This window comes from Salmo salar, chromosome 12 (genome assembly GCF_965601325.2).
Source record: "Salmo salar chromosome 12, fSalSal1, whole genome shotgun sequence".
Classification (NCBI taxonomy): Eukaryota; Metazoa; Chordata; class Actinopteri; order Salmoniformes; family Salmonidae; genus Salmo; species Salmo salar.
Genome location: NC_138302.1, coordinates 37201136 through 37214405, shown reverse-complemented (window position 1 = coordinate 37214405; position 13270 = coordinate 37201136). Strand labels below are relative to the sequence as shown.

Here is a 13270-nt window from a genome sequence, read left to right as displayed (position 1 = left end):
TAATCAGCTAATCATGGTTGGCAATTGAAAGCATGATTAGTTGAAGTGTGTTCGTGCCTGTGGTAGGAGAAAAAAACCTGCTCACCCTGCCATTCAATCTCGAGAGTCCAAAGTTGCACACCCCTGTTCTAAAATGAAGAAATGGCACTGTCAAGTGCCAGTAGCAACTTTGAGTAACTGTTGTAGGGCCAGTTTTGGAAGTGAGTTCACGAGAATGAAGGCTCTGAACCTGGACAAGTAGTTCTGGAGTGGTCAGTCTGAAAATAGATGACAAAGAAAAAATAATCCACTTTTTTTTATTTTTTATCTCAAGTCATTGTCTGCTTGCACAGCCGGGCAGACGATAATGTGCAGATAACATGGGGGCTCAAACAATTGTGTGAAGCCCCAGTGCACGAGGCCTGCATGAATCGCACCTTTTTTTTCCTCCCCACTCGTTCTCAAACAAGGGTTATCTTGAGGAAGCTTGTCAGAAATCTTGACAAGAAAGCCTTATCAAGGCCTCGCCTCGGCGGAGCTCAAATTGTATACATTTTTTTAAATGATTATTTATTCGATTGTTACAAATTGTTTCCGCAGATATCAATGACTGCCAGGACCAGTGTCAAAATGGGGGGAAATGCAAGGTATGTTTATTGGGTGTCTCCCAAATGGCATCTTATTCCCTATATAGTGCACTACTTTTGACCAGAACCCTATCATGGGGAATAGGGTTCCATTAGGAACACAGATGTTTTCTTATTTTTCCATAATGTACCGATCCTGGTCGATATACATATTCCGGACACTTCCTGGCATATTGGAGTTGTTTTTTGCCTTCTTTCTCTCGCCCTTCCCCTCTTTCTCCCCCTTTTTCCTTTATGGCGGATTTAAAAATGGCAAACTGCTGAGACATGCTTTCAAGAACACAGGCATGACAGAGTTGCTCGGGCAATGCTAACAAAGAGAGGGGCAGAAAGACATGAATGCTTGTGTAGGAGGGGAGAATGGGAGGGAGGGAGGGAATAGGCGGAAGGTCTTCATGACTACAATAGATCAGATTACCATAAACATTCTCGTCCCCTGCCAGGAAAAATAAATCTTGCTTAATTCTTTTCCAACCCTTTCACAATGGCTTGTTTTCCTCACCGCCCTGTTCCGTACCTCCCACACTCACCCCCAACACCCTGTTCTCTCTGTATTTTTTTTCCCCTTTCTTTTGTTTTCCTCCCCTCCCTAGGACATGGTGAATGGGTACCGTTGCTTTTGTCCCTCGGGCTTCGGCGGCGAGCACTGCGAGAAGGACATAGACGAGTGCGCCAGTGGCCCGTGCTTGAACGGCGGCCGTTGCAAGGACGACGTCAATGGCTTCCAGTGCCTGTGCCTGCCCGGTTTCTCTGGCAACTTCTGTCAGGTGAGCAGAGATTGGCACCACACCCCCCTCACTGTGCCCAGAGCCCACCCAGAGTTGGTCCAAGTCACCTTAAACCACGACACTGATTCAGGAGCAGATATTGCCCCATCCTTGTAATGGTTTATGGTTAGACTTGGAGGTAGTATAAGCTGATCCTAGATATGGTGTTAGGGCCAACTTATCTTGAGTAAATCCAGAGTAAGTTGCAGTCACCTCAAACCACTGATCCACGGTCAGATACCATATTTCCCCATACCTTTTTTAATGGTTTAACTTTAGGATTGGAGATGGGGTAATCTGATCCTAGATCGGTGGTTAGGGCCAACTTTCCTTGACTACCACCCTCTCTCCTGCGTGAATCTCCTCACCATGATATGTTTTCATTGATATCCTCCTCTTCAATTGTTTCCCTCCTATTCTTTCCCCCATTCTGAATTTTATTTAATTAATTTTTTTTTTTTTGCTACCTTTCGTTCCCCCCCACTATAAACGCACCTGCGTTTCTCTCTGCGATCGTTTTTCTTTGCAACTCTAAACCGGAGCTTTGTCGCGCTTGTTAACACTTGTGAACCTTCCGTCTGGGCTGTCTTCTCTTTTCCCGCCTCCTCCAACTCCCCACCGCTTAGTGTTTGTTTATGGTTCTTTAGCAGGTTTCCGTGGTGAAGTCCACAATGGGTTATTATGGAAAAGGTAAAATGGCAGGTATTACTTTACATGACTTGTGTCTAAACCAATCTTTTGTTTTTGTTCTTGCCTTCTCAGTTGGATATCGACTACTGCATGCCGAGCCCATGTCAAAACAGGGCCCAGTGTTTCAACCTGGCTACCGATTACTTCTGCAAATGTCCCGAAGACTACGAGGGCAAGAACTGTTCCCATTTGAAGGACCACTGTCGTACCACACCATGCAAAGGTTCATATTAGCGTTTTGATTTAGCCTTGTGCAGTCTTTACAGTGCTGTAGAAGTCTGTTGGTTTTCAGTGTTAGCCTAGCCAGTGTCGGCTAGCTTGGCTAATGCTAATGAAAGCTAACCCCAAAAATTTGAGGTCACTTGTCTCCCTTTGCTTTTTTTTTTATAGCCAATTGTAAATCTGAGAGGGGGGCTTTTTAGCCCGCAGAGTCTGTAATCTAATCCGCTAACTCAAGGCCATTGTGCTGGGTGTGTGTCACACCATTGTGTGTGAAGACCTAGGGTTAGCAAGCCCGCACGGCACTAACCCGTTCTCCGCCGGTCCCCCAGGGCCTCGTTACCATGGGAAGGGTTAAGGTTTGGTTTCATGTTTTTGAGTCGCTACTGCTGCCAGACTACTTTTTTTGACAAGACACTCCCTTCAAGAACACCCCCCCCACGCCGCCCTCCTGCTTCTGACAAATTGCCTCAGCTTCTTAAAATGTTCCTCTCCTCCCTACTAGACTTTGTTCGTCTCTCCAAAACGCCTCAGAAAAATCTGGCAAACTGTGAAGTGCTCTGTGTGTGTTCTTCCTGCTAAATCCTCAATAGACCCCCTTAAATTTCTCACTCTGTGGCGTGCGTGTGTCTGTGCGCATTTTTGAGCGTAATTACGACAGTCTGATAAGGGTTTATACCCTTGTACTTAGTTTAACTACTTTTATCTATACACACCACAGATTGAAGAAATTAGGAGGGCCTTGGCATATGTTGTATCTGTTGAATATTTATTTACTGGAAGCTGTAGCACCCAAAGCGTTTGAAGGTTTTTACGATGTGTGGTAACGTCAGTTCTGTGCAATGGATATCAACATTTATTTATGTTATTGCCATATATGCCCTTTCTCTCTCCCTCAGTGATTGACAGCTGCACGGTTGCCGTGGCATCCAACAGCACCCCTGGGGGCGTGCGTCTGATTTCGTCCAATGTGTGCGGGCCCCACGGGCGCTGCCGGAGCCAGGCTGGTGGCCAGTTCAGCTGCGAGTGCCAGGAGGGCTTCACCGGGACATACTGCCATGAGAGTAAGTGACTTCCCCCAGTTCCACCAAGGAGTGAAGAACGGTAGATGAATGGAGGATGGCTAGGGAGTTGGATGGATGGAGCCTTGGATAGATGATGGATGGCTAATGTGTGAATTAAGGGGTCAATGTTTGGGGGTGTGATGGAGGCATGGATAGAGGGGGAAATGTGGCAGAATTGTGAGGTGGAGAGGGAATGTTATTGCAGGGGTGGTAGAGGACGGGGATGGGCCCTTGAGAAGCGGATCTTCTTTACAAACCCTGCTTAGTTTCCGACCATGAATACACCACAAGAATCTCCCTCCCCGTTATAACAATCTTTCCTGTTGCTTGACGATATCGCTCCGTCACGACACATGCATCCTTGGGTTCAAAGCGTGCTCTCGCTCCCTCCAAACCTAGCGACTTTGTTCTCACCGACAGTTCTTTCAGGGGAGAGTGGTGACCCCCTTGACGATAATTATTAGCTCCCTGTTTGATGGATGGCTGTTTTTAGCCGCTGGCTCCCTAGCTCAGAGAGGTCAGACGGGCTAGCCCTGGCCCCGCCAGTCACTGGGTTATCTAATGGAGGCCCCAGGCGAGGCCTATGCTGTCTCTGACACAGGCCTTGATTAATGACCCTGCCCAGCCTTCGCTAGCCTGTCAGGGGGTGGGGAAGTTGTTAAATGAGGGGGGGGGGGGCTCCATGCCTTCCCACTCCTAACTCTCATTCTCTTAAGCCAGGAAGTCTGCCTATTCTTGCCTGGCCTTGTCTCTCCCACGCACACACACCCAACACCAAGCTCTCTGTTGTGGTTTTGGGTGACAGAAGGAGTTTTGGGAAGGGCTTTTGGTGGAAGGTTACTTGACTGGAGACGACAGTCAAAATAAATGGGACACTAGGGAAACCGCAAGGCCTCTGTTGGATGTGGAAACAATGCGAGTTGTTCACAAAATTGTAATTGGAAATGGTAAATAAGTCCTTGAAGGGATTTCATGGTGCACACCTTGATTACATGGCTTGATATTGTTTATTTTCTCAGACTTTTGCTTCTTTTTTTCCACTCTTTCACTCACTCTCAGATATAAATGACTGTGAAAGCGGCCCGTGTCAGAACGGGGGAACGTGTATTGACAAAGTCAGCCTGTACCAGTGCATCTGTGCCGAGGGCTGGGAGGGACCCAACTGTGACACCAGTAAGTACATTTTTCTTCTCAATGCTGTTATGTTGTCATATTTGTTTTATATGAATAATGGCTTTCACTTTCTTTGAACCACCGGTGGACAATGCATTGTTATTGAAGTTATAGGCAACTAAATAACTTGTATATCACCCCACAATGTAGTACAAGTGTTCGAAAAGTGAAGGGTTCTTTTGTTTGTATTATTTCAGAAGTATTCATACAGTGGTACACAAGTCTATACATGTGCTTATGCATTACATGCAGGTGGAACAGTGCACTGACTTTTTTTTATCTGACTTGCTTCTTGATATTGAAGAGTTATCAGCATTATAACGCCTGGTAGGCTAACCATAACTTTTCCATATTGCATTCCTAATGCATAGGCAACATACAGAAAGTGCTACCACATAATGTTCTCCCAACTGTTTCAAGCCTTCAAGTGACTGGGGATATGGATGATCATTAGGCCCATATTGAAACTTTTCTGGATCAAGAAAGGGATTAGGTGTTGGGGGTGGCAATAAGCGCGGTCGGCCGTCGGCGCGGCTACATTTTAGAGAAAATTGTCCCCATCTTGTCACTGTAGAGACATTTTTGGATTTTTAAGCCAATTTCCTGCCATTCTACACATTTCTCCATGGAGCAGAGATTCTTTTTTTTGTTGCAGTTTTTAAAACTAATTTCCTGGAATTCTATGCATTTTGCCATTGTGTTCTTTTGCTCAAACATAATAACAAAATAAATACTGCTAAGTTCATTCTTTTGGGAATTTTATTTTCTCCCGGACTGTCTAGCTTTTATTTTGGTGATTTTGAGAATTAACAAAGATCATGTTATGGAAAAAATATATTTTCTACGTACTTTACATCTGGTTTTAGTCATTGAATTGTACACTTAAAGCGTTTTTCCATCCTGAAAATTTGACTTATGCGACCCCGGGAGGGGGGGTGCGTTTAGGCAGCCCGCCCAAGGACTAAAATGGCCTTGAAGATGCCGAACAGGCAATTTTTATTTTTGTCATTTCATGTTTGTCTCCTCAGACATTGACGACTGCAACACCAACCCATGTCGCAATCGCGGCACATGCCGGGACCTGGTGAACGACTTCTACTGTGAATGTAAGAACGGATGGAAGGGCAAGACATGTCACTCAAGTAAGCCCCCCTTCCTACAGTATCGCACACATTGTTATTTTCGCCCTGGGGCGGCCATGTGAAGTGTGTTGTGGTGTGAAGTATGCGTGTGGGTGGGATGTAAGCGTGTGCATGCTTGTATGTGTTCGAAAGGGTGTGTTTATGTGCATAAATAACACGCATACCTGCAATAATGGGTTTTAAGGCCCAATGGTTTCCTGACATTGACTATGAACAGTTTCTAACATGTAGTATTTTTCGCTTCCAGGGGAGAGCCAGTGTGACGAGGCTACGTGCAACAATGGCGGAACGTGCTACGATGAAGGGGACACCTTCAAATGCATGTGTGCCGCCGGATGGGAGGGTGCCACCTGTAATATAGGTATGTAGCGTAGCCGGCAGTGCTAAATTATTGCAGCTAATGCTATTCCAACTGAGCATTCACCACAACCACTATGATTTGGTTTTCCCTCAACATTTGACAGTAATGCAATGCCCCCATTTTTTTAATTCCTAAAAATATACATTTTGAGTCTGACAAAACAGTTAGTTTAAATTTTCAATTGCTAAACTGTGGTTTCTGAGGTAGCTGCCTCTGTTAACTGGTGGTATAGCTGAAGGCTTGGTCCAAAACTAGGCCAAAGGTTGCTTTTGCCCATGTAGCATTTGCTAGTTAGCAGGTAGGCTAAAAGTTGTGTTTGCCCATGTAGCATTGGGTGGCTAACAGGATGGCTAAAGGTTGTGTTTGCTTCTCTAGCTAAGAACAGCAGCTGTCTGCCTAGCCCTTGTGAGAACGGAGGCACCTGTGTAGTCAGTGGAGACTCTTTCACCTGCGTCTGCAAAGAGGGCTGGGAGGGCCTGACCTGCAACCAAAGTGAGTGACCCCAGTGTGTGTGTCCCCGTGTGTCCTCACTTGTCCCAGTGACTGGGGTAGCTAATACATCTTTAGTAGAGAATTGTAGTCTTGTGCACTATTAGTTGTTCATAACTTGATAGTGTAATATTCACTAGAACTACATTTAACCTGCCATAGTAGATAAGTACAGTTTGGCCTTCGTCCTTTTATGTAATGAATGTATCAAGCTAAATCTTAACTATAGGAAAACATATACTTTTTTTGTTTTATTTCTTAGATTAATGGTATGTGGACTCAGCTAGCCACAAATTCATATTGAGTTAGTATTCTGACATGCACTCTGTGTCTAACCCAGCTTTCTTTTTATTTCAAATTTGACAGATTCCAACGACTGCAATCCCCACCCTTGGTAAGTCACTCCCAAGCCAAGTTAGGCCCAGTAAACATATCTGCCCGCAGGAATGTCCTGCTGCTGATAATACGCACACAGACTCGCATATACACTCCGCGTCAACAAAGAGCCACAAACAACTCACGTAACATTGTTTGCTCAAGACTTCACAATCAAATATTTTACCTTGTTCCACTTCCTCCTCTACCCAACGCCATTTTTTTTAAAGAATAATATAAATGTATCTGAAGAAACTATTTTTGTGGTGAAATCATTTAATAGAGAATTCTGAGGGATGCTTATTTAGATACTTTCTAAGACATGGAATTATATTTCCCATCCATTTAGTACATTTTTTTTTATTGGTTAAGAGCTATGACCCCTGACCTCTCTCTCTCTCTCTCTCTATCTATCCTTTTCTCTGCAGCTATAACAGTGGAACCTGTGTGGATGGAGATAACTGGTACCGGTGTGAGTGTGCCGCGGGATTCGCCGGACCAGACTGCAGGATTAGTGAGTATTAACCCTTTGCACCCCCCCATCCCCCTCACTCTTCTTTTCTTTTTTTCTTTTTTTTTTTGTTCACTATTCTTAAGCTGTGACAAAAGTCAGAGTTAAGTTGGGGCTAAATCGGGTTTAAGTCTTTTGGATTTGGTGATGCTTGTAGGACAACACAATGGAGGATGAGGCTTATAAGTTGGCAAGATAAGTTCACTCTGCTGTTAGCCCTTTGATCCAGTTAAAGAGAGCTCAGATGGAGAAGTTGATCACCTGCACTCATTCCCAATGGTAACTTGACTACCCAGAGTTAGTCCAACTGTTAACTAGCACCAAGGACTAGGAATGAAACTAGGGTATAGTTTTGAATGTTTTCTTGGAATGAAGTTACAAAGTAGTATAATTAGCATAGTTTGGGGTGGCAGGTAGCCTAGTGGTTAGAGCGTTGGACTAGTAACCGGAAGGTTGCATGATCGAATCCCCGAGCTGACAAGGTAAAAAAAATAAAAAATCTGTCGTTCTGCCCCTGAACAAGGCAGTTAACCCACTGTTCCTAGGCTGTCATTGAAAATAAGAATTTGTTCTTAACTGACTTGCCTAGTTAAATAAAGGTAAAAATATATGTATGTATGTGTTTGTAGTTCGCACAGTTTGGTCTGTGGCTCTGGGAAATATCAGTCTAAGCAAAATGGTTCCAAGACATCAGTCAGTCTGTTAGTCAGTAGGATAGATGGACCGATGCATATAGATTGATGAACAGATGAAGTGACAGAAATGGACTAGTACCCTAACAGTTGCTTATCTTGTCCCCTCAGACATCAACGAGTGCCAGTCGTCGCCCTGCGCGTTCGGCTCCACCTGCGTAGACGAGATCAACGGCTACCGCTGCCTGTGTCCACCAGGGAGGGCCGGCCCCAGATGCCAAGAAGGTAAGACCGCTAGCCTTCATGTGTTCCTTTGGAGCCTAGGCTCATACTGTCTTCAATAAATACATTTTCCATCATAATCATCCCTGTTGGATTCTGCCATGACAATGGACTGTATTTTAGTCAGAAACTTGGTCTGAATTTTTGTTCCTTGTGCTATAGCTCTTTAGGTGCTGTTTACCTAACTATAAACAGGACATCAGATAAACAATGTATAAGTGCACGGTACAATAGCTTTATTACCATAACATCACAAGAACCTAAGTCTTAACAAGAGTTAATGTAGGTGTAAACAGTCAACCTGAATAAAACACAATACATCTATGATTTTGGGCATCTATAGCAAATGTTTCAGGTTCAATCTTGATGAGACTAAAATGGCCGCCTCTTGCTTTGCAGTTACTGGGAGACCCTGTGTTGTCAACACTCTGGTGGCTGTGGACGGGACCAAATGGGATGACGATTGCAACACCTGCCAGTGCCACAATGGGAAGGTCACCTGTACAAAGGTACGAAACCACAGGTTTTATGACAAGCTTTTTTTCTTTGTACCATATTAAATACCCATTGTGATGTGAGCTAACTATGCAATTAATGACCACAAATTATCACCACCACTGACCACAGTTAACCACATTCCTGTCTCCCTCCAGATCTGGTGCGGTCCCAAATTCTGCCGGGTCCACAGTAAAAGTCACAGCGGTGGCGAGTGCCCAGTTGGTCAGACGTGTGTGCCCGTCCGGGACGAGCGCTGTTTCGTCAAGCCATGCCCCAGTCAGGGCGAGTGCTGGTCGGCCTCCCACAGTCTCCCGCCCCACGCAAAGTGCCACCCTGAGAGCAACTGTGCCAATGTCACCTTCACCTTCAACAAGGACACCATGCCACAGGTGAGTTGGTGCAAGCCACATCATAGAAACATTTATTCAAACTTAAACTAGGAAGTCAATTTAGCCAATGGCAAAACATTGTCACATCCAGTTTGGCAGTATTTCTTATACCTTGGTAAGACTAGGAGCAGTATGCAGTTTTGGATAAAATGATTTTGATACTTGTGAACTTATACATTGAACCTTTTGACCTCTCTGTGTGTGTGGCAGGGCTTGACTGTTGAGCACATCTGCAGTGAGCTAAGGAGTCTGTATGTGGTGAGGAACCTCTCGTCGGAGTACTCCGTGTCCATGACATGCGAGCCATCGGCCACCGCCAACAACGAGATCAATGTAGCCATCGTAAGTACCTTTTTGGCTCAAATTTTGCTCTCAATTCCATGATTATCAAGAACAAGCAAATGGCCATTTTGAAACATTAGTCATTTAGCAGACACTCTTATCCTAAGAATAACTACATTCGCATAAGGATTAATTTGTCCTGTTCTCACAGTATACTCTATTATTTTAATGCGATATAGGAAGTTAGTTTACATAGTTATTTTGCTTGTACGAAGAACTTAGAACTCAATTAGTTTTTATTTTTTAGTCAACGGAGGACCCCAGAAGAGGCAAGGCCCCTATCAAGGAGATCACGGACAAATTCATAGACCTGGTCAGCAAGCGAAACGGCAACAGCACTATCATCACAGCCATCGTTGAAGTCCGTGTCCAGAGGAGGCAGAGCCACAACCCCAATGGTGAGAGCACAGGCAGCCATTTTATTGTTTTTGCAAAGACATTGACCTTCACTAGTGGTGGGATGGTTGTATGTACCTAGGTTTTAAAAATTCCTGAACGTTTTCCAGAAATCCTGGTTGAAGGATTTGGGGAATTTTGCAGTTGAAAATTGTTAATGGGAAGAGGGAGAATATCACATTGCTGCTGCTCTCAACTTCTGCTTGGAGTATAGTTTTTGATATCCGAGTCTCCCTCATTTGTTCTAGTCTTCGATAACTGACGCCTTCCCTCCATCCCCTTTTTCCTTCCAGCGGACTACTTGGTCCCCCTGCTGGTGTCCGTAGTCATCGTCATCTGGCTCCTGGCTGTGGCCTCTGCGTTTATCTGGTGCCTCAAGCGGCGGCGGAAGCCCAGCACCCACACGGGTGTCAACACCCAGTCGACGTCCCCTGCGGCGACCGCCGAAGACACCAACAACGCAGTCAACAACGTGCGTGAGCAGCTCAACCAGATCAAGAACCCCATCGATAAACACGGTCCGACCAACGGCCTACCCCCAGTTAAAGAACAACCCAACCACTATCACTACGAGGACAAGAACTCTCTTATCAACGCCAAAATTAGAACAAACAACTCAGACGTGGGTAGCCACCATTCGGATGACGAGGAGTCTGAGAAGAGGCTTCAGAAGGCTAGGTTCCCCAGGCAGACGCCGTATACTCTAGTGGACCGGGAGGAGCGGAGCCCACAGCCACTCGGCATGGCTGGCAAACACCCCAACTGGACTAACAAACAGGATAACAGAGACTTGGAGTCGACGCAGAGCTTAAACCGAATGGAATTCATTGTATAGCGCACAGCTTGGCGACCTTGGCCCGACCACTTCAACCGGTTTATCATTGTTGGAAGGTCAACTGAGGGGCGCTCCAAAGTTGTTGACACTGTTGTCATATTTTTGAATCAAAAAGTTGTTATTTACCCTTCACAAAGAAGACAAATTTCCATGTGTTTAATTTATGTTTCGACAAGCTGGCTCACACTGGCAATAACGGTTGGCTGTGGTTTGGCTGGATTTCCGGGTGCTGCGTTTGCTTGCAGTCTTTTGCAAAACCAGTTAACTTCGAGGCGGCACTTCTGTAAATGGTGATATCGATGTACATGTAAGAACGTCTCTATGTTGTTCGGTAAGCTGCTGTCGAAGGCTTTTTGCAAGCTTTTTCCCGGTAGTCTTGTGTACGATGAATATTAATGTGGGTTTAGCCTCATAACTGGTTTTGTATTTGTACGCGCTTCCGCATCACCATACCACAGCAACCATCAAAAAATATTATTTATTTTTGTTTGGGGCAGGTTGAGTCTGTCAGCAGTTGCTGCCAATATGAAGAATTTGTGTCAATGTAGAATGTTGTATAGATCTGTAAATATTTTTTTTTATTAATCATTGTTTATATTTGATTTATTAACTTAATAATCAAGATCCTTAAAATATCATTCCTTTTATTTATATGCATTGTTTAGATTTGAAGGTTTGACAGCTTTGTAAGCTTACAACTTTGAAAATATTGTTTCAATATATGCAGTCAGGTCAAAGTATTTGGACATTGAATATTTTTGTTTTGGATTTGAAATGATACAATGACTGAGGTTAAAGTGCAGATGGTCGGTCAGCTTTAATTTGAGGATATTTTCATCGATGTTAAAAATTACCACTTTATGAACATGGTCTACCCATTTCAAGGAACCAAAAGCATTTGGACAAATCCACTTATGTGTATTAAAGTAGTTAAAAGTTTAGTATTTGATCCGATATTCCTACCACGCAATGACTACATCAAGGTTGTGACTCTACAAACTTGTTGGATGCGGTTACAGTTTCTGTTTGTTTCAGATTTTGTGCCCAATAGAATTGAGTGATGAATAATGTCCCATGTGGCTCAGAGTATGGTGCTTGCAATGCCAGAGTTGTGGTTTCGATTCCCATGGGTGGACCAGTACAAAATAGTACGAAAATGTATGCACTCACTACTGTAAGTCGCTCTGGTTAAGAACGTCTGCTAAATGAATTAAATGTTAATGTAATGTCATTTCGGAGTCACTTTTATTGTAAATAAGAATAGAATGTTTCTGAACACTACATTAATGTGGATGCTACTATGATTACAGATAATCCTGAATGAATAATGAGTGAGAAAGTTGGAGGAATAAAGACCTTTCACCATTACCAATAATGGGAGAATAGCATCTTTTGGGAGGGTATGATGTTTGTGCCTCAAACTTTCTCACTCAGTTTTTCACGATTCATTCATGATTTTCTGTAATCATGGTAGCATCCACATTAATGGATGGAAATACCCTCAAATTAAAGCTGACAGTCTGTAATTTAACCTCAGTCATTGTATAATTTCAAATCTAAAGTGCTGGAGTACAGAACCAAAACAACAAAATGTTTCACTGTCCAAATACTTTTGGACCTTCAGTTTGTTTCATAAATGCCAAAAGTGTTCTTGAAAGAATAGTTTATTTTTTAACAATTTGGATGGGCATTTTTGTCCCCCAAAAAAATACAAAAAACATGTTTTTGTACGATGTCTGTTTGAAACCATTTCTATGGTAGTTTTGCCAGGACTCTTTTGTAAGTACTTAAATGTAAGTGGGATGGCAGGGGAAAGGACAAAATAACATGGAGGATGATATTGCTGCTGCAACGTCATTTGAAACAACTAAGTTTGGCAGACTCATTGCTTGCCAATTAAATACTTTTAAGGGAACAGAACTTTTTTTTTGTTAGCTTGACGTTTGCATGTACAGCATAAAATAACGTGTCAAGGACAGGAAAAAATTATATTCCTAGATACTTTGGAAAAAATTTAGCTGTTTTTGATGTATTTGTGATTACTTTGCATCTTATTTGCATATATGGTAATGACCTCTAATATATGGTGGAATTGGTTTTGCGTGCCCTGGGTGGGTGGCGATTTCAATGGAATGGTCTGCAATGAGCAAACTCGGGTCCCCAGGCCATGCAAAATGAACTCGACCAATGAGATACTTGAAGAGAGGAGGTCCAATAAGAACACTGTAGAACTGTCATGTGACACACAGCCTTTCTAGATCAGAGACCACAAGGCTGTAAACTTTAAATATAATTTTTCGTTTGCCCTTAAGATCATGACATAAGAGAAAGTATTTGTATACATTTCACTTTAGTGTGTTAACTTGAGAATTAAAGTATTTGGGGGGGGGCAGTTGTTCCTGGCAAGTCTTTGTTTTGTTTTGGAAAGTAATATTTATTAAAATATTTTGTACAAAAACAAATTGGTCTTTGGTGTGTT

At 43.4% G+C, this 13270-nt stretch overlaps 1 protein-coding gene across 1 annotated transcript in view; it reads left to right on the top strand.

The window, feature by feature from the left end:
* The window catches only part of LOC106564817 (protein jagged-1b), a 30204-nt gene extending 18182 nt beyond the window's left edge, over window positions 1-12022 (top strand). Inside the window, exons 11-26 of the mRNA XM_014131245.3 lie at window positions 580-626; window positions 1220-1393; window positions 2156-2306; window positions 3202-3366; window positions 4426-4539; window positions 5568-5681; window positions 5929-6042; window positions 6418-6534; window positions 6898-6925; window positions 7335-7420; window positions 8221-8334; window positions 8731-8840; window positions 8985-9218; window positions 9429-9560; window positions 9808-9958; window positions 10250-12022. Coding sequence (XP_013986720.1) covers window positions 580-626; window positions 1220-1393; window positions 2156-2306; window positions 3202-3366; window positions 4426-4539; window positions 5568-5681; window positions 5929-6042; window positions 6418-6534; window positions 6898-6925; window positions 7335-7420; window positions 8221-8334; window positions 8731-8840; window positions 8985-9218; window positions 9429-9560; window positions 9808-9958; window positions 10250-10791 — 2393 coding nt within the window. The 3' untranslated portion in view covers window positions 10792-12022. The remainder of the gene's footprint in view (window positions 1-579; window positions 627-1219; window positions 1394-2155; window positions 2307-3201; window positions 3367-4425; window positions 4540-5567; window positions 5682-5928; window positions 6043-6417; window positions 6535-6897; window positions 6926-7334; window positions 7421-8220; window positions 8335-8730; window positions 8841-8984; window positions 9219-9428; window positions 9561-9807; window positions 9959-10249) is intronic.
* Window positions 12023-13270: the final 1248 nt, after the last annotated feature.